Source organism: Battus philenor, unplaced genomic scaffold (assembly GCF_028537555.1).
Source record: "Battus philenor isolate CCGP_79_NKW_IND1 unplaced genomic scaffold, ilBatPhil1.0.hap1 SCAF_7, whole genome shotgun sequence".
Taxonomy (NCBI): Eukaryota; Metazoa; Arthropoda; class Insecta; order Lepidoptera; family Papilionidae; genus Battus; species Battus philenor.
In genome coordinates this window covers 15863908-15873929 of record NW_027181737.1, presented here as the reverse complement: position 1 = coordinate 15873929, position 10022 = coordinate 15863908, and the positions used below count along the sequence as shown (strand labels likewise).

General features: G+C 37.6%; 1 protein-coding gene across 1 annotated transcript; it reads left to right on the top strand.

The window, feature by feature from the left end:
- Window positions 1-4559: 4559 nt before the first annotated feature.
- LOC137931222 (zinc finger protein 430-like) lies at window positions 4560-9482 on the top strand. The gene is made up of 3 exons (XM_068774632.1): window positions 4560-4614; window positions 5564-6097; window positions 8869-9482. The coding sequence occupies exons 1-3, from the start codon at window positions 4560-4562 to the stop codon at window positions 9480-9482; spliced, it is 1203 nt and encodes a 400-aa protein (XP_068630733.1).
- The last annotated feature ends 540 nt before the right edge of the window (window positions 9483-10022 follow it).

The window sequence follows — 10022 nt, the reverse complement described above, 5'->3', positions numbered from 1 at the left end:
ATCAGATTTAGTTAATAACAGATAATTTATAATTATTTGCAGTCGTATAATTATATTTTGTAAGAGTTAGAGGGGAAGAATAACTTGAAAACAGGAGGATGAGTTGAAAGCAATAGCAAGTGGATCATGGTTTAGTAAAACGAGCTGTGAAGAGGGATGGGAGAGGTCTTTGGTAAAAACCAAATCGAACACCCTAAGACCGATGTCAAGCAAAACATTAAATTGAATTTCAAATGTGTCTAAATGTTCAGTGGCTCTTAATTTTAAACCACGTTATGGCAAGCACAGCGTAGAATTAACAAGGTGAATAAATGACTTTGTAAAGGTTGAGTTACGCTCTGATGATTTCTGTATATAAACGAACATAGAACATAGCCTAAAGGATTAGCAAGTTGAGTTTGCAGTGAACAGGTCATATAGCTGAACACATTGCCAAAGTGGCCTTACGGCTCTAGGATGTAGACCACGAGGTAGACAGAAAACCTTGTCAGGATCATCAGAAGACGCTTCACGCAGGTCGCTTTCAACGAGTTCTATTAGTAACCTTTGGGGGAAGCTTATATATCCAGATGTTCCACTAGATGTTCTAGAAAGGACGGTAAAATTTGAATGGATTAGATCCATGAAACTTCATTGCATTATAGATATATTACAATCTCAAGGTCAAACATTTTTAAAATATCTACAAAGTTCCATCTAAATCTGGTACGGATTGAAATTTCAAACATTAATATTGTCTTTAAAAACTTTCTTAATTCATCTTATACGACTGCAGCATGTTTTTCTGCAGGCGCTTGACTTTCAAATGAAATTGAATTTCTTTGTACTTGGACGGGAGAAAATTTGAAATTCATTTGTCAAACGTCACATTGCAGCTTAAAGAGTATAATCTCAAAGTATTAAGGTCTTCTTTTGTACCTTTATTCACTGTGCTTAAATAGTATACTTAAATGATTATAATATGAATGTTGAATCAACAGTAATATTGTTTAGATAAGAAATTGTATTACCATAGCAACTTGTTGAGAGACAAACATTTTACGATGAAAGGAACTCTAAAAATGCGGTATTACAATTGTATGAAAGTAAACCTAAAGAAGATAGAAAAGCAGAGACTGCTTGACTTACCCAAGATTCTAAACAACTGAAAGAAGATTTAAGAGAAGACGAAGATATGTAAAAGATTGATAAATCTTCCAAAGGAAGTATGTTAAATAGATCATTAGTTATAGCTACATTTTGTAACTAGATAAAGAAAGAATTGGTTGAAAGAAAAAATAAATTAGATTTAGTTCACAGCAATCATATTTGATTCAATTTTTTAATGGAATCAGGCGTTTGTTCGCGGAAGTCCATCCTAAGTAAGAAAAGGACCAATATTTAGCCACTTCCGCACATGCAGTAGTAGTCGTACAATAAAGTGCACCGCCCGCCAGCCCGTTGATAAATGCGTATGCGGCAAACAATGCGAATCACACAGAGACACTGTGTTTGGCACTGTTCGGTGTAACATAACTCCTCGAGATGCCCCGTGGAGGAGTGAAATACGTGTTGAGTAATTTGGCGGTGGCGGTTGTGTTGCACTTTATTGCATGACTATCACTGCATGTGCGGAAGTGGCTAAATATTGGTCGTTTTCTTATTTCATTCAATTTGATAAGAGACGAAGAAGTTTCTGTAAGAAATGCGGTACTTGTCGTTAAAATTAACGTCCAATACATTCCTTTAGGTAGAACGATAATCATGTCAAATAAAATAGCAATATAGACTGATTTAACCTTTTCTCGGCATTATTCACAGAGAACATTCTATTTACAGTAAAAATATTTCAATTCGTAAATAACAAACAAAGAGACGGTTCGTCGAAGTAGTCATTTGCATTCGAATTGCCCAGTCTTATTGAAACCGGGCGTGTGGGTGGGGAGTTCCCAAAAAGAAAACCGTTTACTTTCCTTAATGGACGTGTCGATTTCTATCTTGACGCAAATAAAGCCACCTCCTTCTCAGAGTCCGTTCCATTTCTATCGGCCGTCGAGGAAAATTTTAAATCGGGACCGATTCCGTGTTTATGGTAATTTGATCTGTGCCTATTGAAATTCGGCGCCATCGACCAGAGAAATAAGTTTTAGCGTTCCGGCATAATTTGCAGACATTGCCATTTCGTGAATTTTGTCTTTTAGTATAACATAATACTGACAATTTTGTTAATCATTTTAATCGTTATGTAAATAAATGCTGTGACTCTGAACAACTGTATTGTTCTTATTAAAACATATAATTGATACAAATATGTCATGTACACTTTATTCTTCAGACGTTACTCCATCTCCATCTTCTTCTCTTCAGCCGTTGTAGCCAACTTCAAGGCACAGGCGTCCCCAAAAGATAGCCACGATGATCGGTCTTGCTGCTCGCATCCATCGTCTTCCCACGACGAATAATCTCATATAATTCATAAACAAGTTTCCAAAGGACGAACAGCAGCATCCTCTGCGTACCATAATACCAAACTGCTATCGCCAACCCGCCTGACAAACGTGGTGGTTATCGTGTATCCCCCCATAAACACCTTGCAGAAGGCCTATGTCTTACAGTAGTCTTCTATGGGCTGAAACGACAAAGTAAAGGTCGAAGAAGTAAACCTTCTTATGCGCTCCATCGTAGGCGACCACGTCTCGGATCCGTATATCCGTTGGGTCTGAGAGGTCCCCACTAGTTGAACCATACGACCACAGAAACCATGTCATATGGTTTCTATTGCCGTCTGTCGGGTGAAAAAAAGAAGAAAAAGGAAGCTAGTACGTTAAGGAAAAGTACCTTCAGGCTTTATACGAAAATTCGAGGTGTATTTTTTCAATGTCCATTTACATGTAAATAGAGTATATAAGTGCTATTAGGTACCATAACTTTTTAACATTTTGAAGTTAGTGAGATGCTATTGTTTAAGAAGTTTTAGTATGTCTCAACCATCCTAAAGTTTTTTTAAGTGACCGATATAGGTGAAATTCTTAAGGCATAGAGTCAAGATTTTATAATATTTTTTTATATATATTATTTAACTTTTTATAGACGTGATATTAAATACAGAACACTTCATATTTATGTAATCGTCCCGAGAGGTAATACAGAGTTTAAACAATTAAAATTTATTACTATGATCGTTATATTTGACACGTCACAAATATTTTCATTTCGAAATCTTTTTAAACGGAATTGATTATCAATATTAAACTTTATTTCGTAAATATATCTTACTAATCTTTCGTATTTACTAAGTTTAATCGAAACAACTAAATGAAGCGAAGTAATAATTAACTAAATAACTGCAGCTCTGAACGTTAGTGTTCCTTTGTTTGCGTGTACGTTCGTTCCCGTGTTTATATGATCAATTAAAAAAACACGTGTCACTAACGCGTTTAAATCAATTCTATATAAAGGTATACAAATTTTTTGTTATGCTTTCCTAATATATTTCTATACTTATATATAATAGGTATTACAATCTTCTAGTATTAACTATATTGATTATACCTTGCATTGTTGTAGTCTTATGTAATTTTATTATATTTTACTGTACTGTAAATACGTGTACCTGTATTTCAAGTTACAGCTTGGTTTCAAGAGCATTGGAATATGTTGAACCAACTAAAACCTCCACGATGATCCCCTATCATGTATCTAATGGATTCAGGCGTTATTTTGCGGAAGTCCGTCCTAAGTAAGAAAAGGACCAATATAAAGCTACTTCCGCCATGCAACAGTAGTCGTGCAATAAAGTGCACCGCCCGCCAGCCCGCTAATAAAAACGCATGCGGCAAACAATGCGAATTACACAACTACCACCGTTAAGTCACTCAACACGTGTTTCACCCCTCCACGGGGCATCCTCAGGAATAATGTTATACCGATTAGTGCCAAACACAGAGTCAAACTCTCTTTATTGCACGACTACTGCTGCATGGCGGAAGTAGCTATATATCAGTCTTTTTCTTACCCTATCACGTGTCAGAAGTCTGTATACATCCGCCTAAGCAGCTTCTTCTTGAGGAAAAATCTTCAGTTTACCTTGGCTTCTTAACTTAACACGGGCAAACTACTCTACGAGTTCTTTATTCATAGTACGGTGAGACGTCGTAATTGGTCAGTCAGGTAGTTGGAAGACGATAAATTTATACTGTTTTTAACCAGTCCAATGGAGATTTTGGAGGCCTATGTTCAGTAGCGTGCGTGTGGCTGATGGTGATGCTGAAAGGCTTCATTTATAGCACATCGTTTTCTTCTTCTTCTTAGTTTATGGACGCCCAATACTAGACATCGGCTTCCCTCAAAGATCGCCGCTATGACTGGTCTAGCGCTGCCTACCTCCAGCGCCTTGCTGCCACCTTAGCTATGTCGACGGATCACATAGTGGGGGACCTGCCTACATCATTTTTATCATTTATTTATCTACCCCTGCAAGAGTTTTATAATAAAAAATATTTAAGTGTTTTATAAGTTGATTAGATGTTTATAAAGGAAAAACATAAATTATGTCACGCTAACAATTATAAAGGAGGATAATGAAGGATAAAGCAAGGCTGGGCGACATCAGACGCCGGCTGCCGAGTAGCCCTTGTCAGTTCTCGTCACCCGTCCCAAATTTACTTGAATAAATTACACGAAAGGCGAAAACTGTTGAATTTTAACCCGATACCCGCGCGTGACCGCCCGGAGGATGGGGTGGCGTTGAATTTTAATAATTTATACGTTTACATATTATTAAAACGCGACGGGGCGCTGCGAATGTATTATGTATCATTTCGGAGAATAAACAAGATTTACACTGGCCTTTTAAAGGTTTTATTAAACCTTACATGTTAACTCGAGCGTTGTTTTACTCACACGTCACTTGATACTTTGTACGTTTGTAGAAATGGAATTGTTTTTTATATAAGACCGTGTAAACTAGAGGTCAAAAGTTTTTTTTCGAAGACCTTTTTCAAAATTTATCTCCATTCGACAGACTCCTTGTATAATTTCTAACTTTATTAGATGTAACTGTGGAAATACTCATTACTGACCAATAAAAAATCCTTAGTCCCAAGTGAGGATTTTTTAACTAGTTTATAAAAAATAATAGTTGAGTACTCGAATAGGCAGCGTTCGTGAAGCTCGGAAACCCCTTTCCGTTCAAAATACCGCAATGTGATGACCTTCGTCATCACATTGTGGTATTTTGAACCAATTGTCCAATGTGTGTCGTTGGTGATGATATATTCGAGAAGTGATCACTTACGACGGGTCTTATAAAAAGGCTTAAGTAACGCTAGGACATCGAATCAGAAAGAAGATCAGCAGAAGAACCTAGATCACCGACGCATCTCGAAGAACTGCTCGTCTGAAGTGATATTGGGCGGGCATATCGATCGTGCAACTGAAGGCTTTTTGAAAGAACCTTGAGAGGCGACCACGATCCGGTAAACATGACTAGGCCCCCCAGTAGGGGGAAGGACGACGTAGTAACGTAGACACTTCATGGAGCGTCTGCCGTAGCGATTCAATTTAGTGAAATTGTAATATATAGCTCCACGCGTCGAACTTCACTACCTCAAAAGAGGTCTAAGACTATGCCATTTGGGCAGCCAGGCAACTAAGAAGATATCATGCCATTTGGGCAGCCAAGCAACTAAGAAGAGATCATGCCATTTGAGCAGCCAGGCAACTAAGAAGAGATCATGCCATTTGGGCAGCCAGGCAACTAAGAAGAGATCATGCCATTTGGGCAGCCAGGCAACTAAGAAGAGATCATGCCATTTGGGCAGCCAGGCAACTAAGAAGAGATCATGCCATTTGGGCAGCCAGGCAACTAAGAAGAGATCATGCCATTTGGGCAGCCAGGCAACTAAGAAGAGATCATGCCATTTGGGCAGCCAGGCAACTAAGAAGAGATCATGCCATTTGGGCAGCCAGGCAACTAAGAAGAGATCATGCCATTTGGGCAGCCAGGCAACTAAGAAGAGATCATGCCATTTGGGCAGCCAGGCAACTAAGAAGAGATCATGCCATTTGGGCAACCAGGAAACTAAGAAGAAATCATGTGATTTGGGCAGCAGTGAGAGTATGATTAAATATAAAGTCCTACATGGAACCCTGATGTCAGAATTTAAAACACTAGGTCAAGTTATGACGTCATTATAAAACCGTTCATTAATAAAATAGATATAAATGTAACGAATTAATTATCATAACTCGATAGTACATATTTATCTTAATGTTCGTTACTAGAATATGAAATCTTATAAAGCAAATAACTGCGTAATGTCCTGATAAGATAAAAAGCATTTATACTTATGATGTAAGTAGCGAGTGATTTATATATATATATATATATATATTTTAGTGACAATATTAACACCGCCTTGTAATAAATGTGTCAGTACAAATTATCACTCTAAAATATTTAACTTTAATTAATTTTTTCGATCGTTATATTTGACACGTCACAAATATTTTCATTTCGAAATCTTTTTAAACGGAATTGATTATCAATATTAAACTTTATTTCGTAAATATATCTTACTAATCTTTCGTATTTACTAAGTTTAATCGAAACAACTAAATGAAGCGAAGTAATAATTAACTAAATAACTGCAGCTCTGAACGTTAGTGTTCCTTTGTTTGCGTGTACGTTCGTTCCCGTGTTTATATGATCAATTAAAAAAACACGTGTCACTAACGCGTTTAAATCAATTCTATATAAAGGTATACAAATTTTTTGTTATGCTTTCCTAATATATTTCTATACTTATATATAATAGGTATTACAATCTTCTAGTATTAACTATATTGATTATACCTTGCATTGTTGTAGTCTTATGTAATTATAAAACAATTTTACTGTACTGTAAATACGTGTACCTGTATTTCAAGTTACAGCTTGGTTTCAAGAGCATTGGAATATGTTGAACCAACTAAAACCTCCACGATGATCCCCTATCATGTATCTAATGGATTCAGGCGTTATTTTGCGGAAGTCCGTCCTAAGTAAGAAAAGGACCAATATAAAGCTACTTCCGCCATGCAACAGTAGTCGTGCAATAAAGTGCACCGCCCGCCAGCCCGCTAATAAAAACGCATGCGGCAAACAATGCGAATTACACAACTACCACCGTTAAGTCACTCAACACGTGTTTCACCCCTCCACGGGGCATCCTCAGGAATAATGTTATACCGATTAGTGCCAAACACAGAGTCAAACTCTCTTTATTGCACGACTACTGCTGCATGGCGGAAGTAGCTATATATCAGTCTTTTTCTTACCCTATCACGTGTCAGAAGTCTGTATACATCCGCCTAAGCAGCTTCTTCTTGAGGAAAAATCTTCAGTTTACCTTGGCTTCTTAACTTAACACGGGCAAACTACTCTACGAGTTCTTTATTCATAGTACGGTGAGACGTCGTAATTGGTCAGTCAGGTAGTTGGAAGACGATAAATTTATACTGTTTTTAACCAGTCCAATGGAGATTTTGGAGGCCTATGTTCAGTAGCGTGCGTGTGGCTGATGGTGATGCTGAAAGGCTTCATTTATAGCACATCGTTTTCTTCTTCTTCTTAGTTTATGGACGCCCAATACTAGACATCGGCTTCCCTCAAAGATCGCCGCTATGACTGGTCTAGCGCTGCCTACCTCCAGCGCCTTGCTGCCACCTTAGCTATGTCGACGGATCACATAGTGGGGGACCTGCCTACATCATTTTTATCATTTATTTATCTACCCCTGCAAGAGTTTTATAATAAAAAATATTTAAGTGTTTTATAAGTTGATTAGATGTTTATAAAGGAAAAACATAAATTATGTCACGCTAACAATTATAAAGGAGGATAATGAAGGATAAAGCAAGGCTGGGCGACATCAGACGCCGGCTGCCGAGTAGCCCTTGTCAGTTCTCGTCACCCGTCCCAAATTTACTTGAATAAATTACACGAAAGGCGAAAACTGTTGAATTTTAACCCGATACCCGCGCGTGACCGCCCGGAGGATGGGGTGGCGTTGAATTTTAATAATTTATACGTTTACATATTATTAAAACGCGACGGGGCGCTGCGAATGTATTATGTATCATTTCGGAGAATAAACAAGATTTACACTGGCCTTTTAAAGGTTTTATTAAACCTTACATGTTAACTCGAGCGTTGTTTTACTCACACGTCACTTGATACTTTGTACGTTTGTAGAAATGGAATTGTTTTTTATATAAGACCGTGTAAACTAGAGGTCAAAAGTTTTTTTTCGAAGACCTTTTTCAAAATTTATCTCCATTCGACAGACTCCTTGTATAATTTCTAACTTTATTAGATGTAACTGTGGAAATACTCATTACTGACCAATAAAAAATCCTTAGTCCCAAGTGAGAATTTTTTAACTAGTTTATAAAAAATAATAGTTGAGTACTCGAATAGGCAGCGTTCGTGAAGCTCGGAAACCCCTTTCCGTTCAAAATACCGCAATGTGATGACCTTCGTCATCACATTGTGGTATTTTGAACCAATTGTCCAATGTGTGTCGTTGGTGATGATATATTCGAGAAGTGATCACTTACGACGGGTCTTATAAAAAGGCTTAAGTAACGCTAGGACATCGAATCAGAAAGAAGATCAGCAGAAGAACCTAGATCACCGACGCATCTCGAAGAACTGCTCGTCTGAAGTGATATTGGGCGGGCATATCGATCGTGCAACTGAAGGCTTTTTGAAAGAACCTTGAGAGGCGACCACGATCCGGTAAACATGACTAGGCCCCCCAGTAGGGGGAAGGACGACGTAGTAACGTAGACACTTCATGGAGCGTCTGCCGTAGCGATTCAATTTAGTGAAATTGTAATATATAGCTCCACGCGTCGAACTTCACTACCTCAAAAGAGGTCTAAGACTATGCCATTTGGGCAGCCAGGCAACTAAGAAGATATCATGCCATTTGGGCAGCCAAGCAACTAAGAAGAGATCATGCCATTTGAGCAGCCAGGCAACTAAGAAGAGATCATGCCATTTGGGCAGCCAGGCAACTAAGAAGAGATCATGCCATTTGGGCAGCCAGGCAACTAAGAAGAGATCATGCCATTTGGGCAGCCAGGCAACTAAGAAGAGATCATGCCATTTGGGCAGCCAGGCAACTAAGAAGAGATCATGCCATTTGGGCAGCCAGGCAACTAAGAAGAGATCATGCCATTTGGGCAGCCAGGCAACTAAGAAGAGATCATGCCATTTGGGCAGCCAGGCAACTAAGAAGAGATCATGCCATTTGGGCAGCCAGGCAACTAAGAAGAGATCATGCCATTTGGGCAGCCAGGCAACTAAGAAGAGATCATGCCATTTGGGCAACCAGGAAACTAAGAAGAAATCATGTGATTTGGGCAGCAGTGAGAGTATGATTAAATATAAAGTCCTACATGGAACCCTGATGTCAGAATTTAAAACACTAGGTCAAGTTATGACGTCATTATAAAACCGTTCATTAATAAAATAGATATAAATGTAACGAATTAATTATCATAACTCGATAGTACATATTTATCTTAATGTTCGTTACTAGAATATGAAATCTTATAAAGCAAATAACTGCGTAATGTCCTGATAAGATAAAAAGCATTTATACTTATGATGTAAGTAGCGAGTGATTTATATATATATATATATATATATTTTAGTGACAATATTAACACCGCCTTGTAATAAATGTGTCAGTACAAATTATCACTCTAAAATATTTAACTTTAATTAATTTTTTCTGTAATAATTTGGCAGGCTCATAACTTCTGGCAATAGAAAATTGACAGAGAGACATCTTTGGTAAGCAATGAAGGGCTGATTTTTTGCATTTCTGTGAGAAGGTTGTAACAAATAAATTTGATAATGCATTATTATCATATAAATTAAAAACAAATTGAGACAAACCTAATCTATGATATAGCCAGTAAGAAATACAATTATAAACAATAATTTAAAAAATTAAAATACATGCTAAAACCATAGAAATAAAGTAATA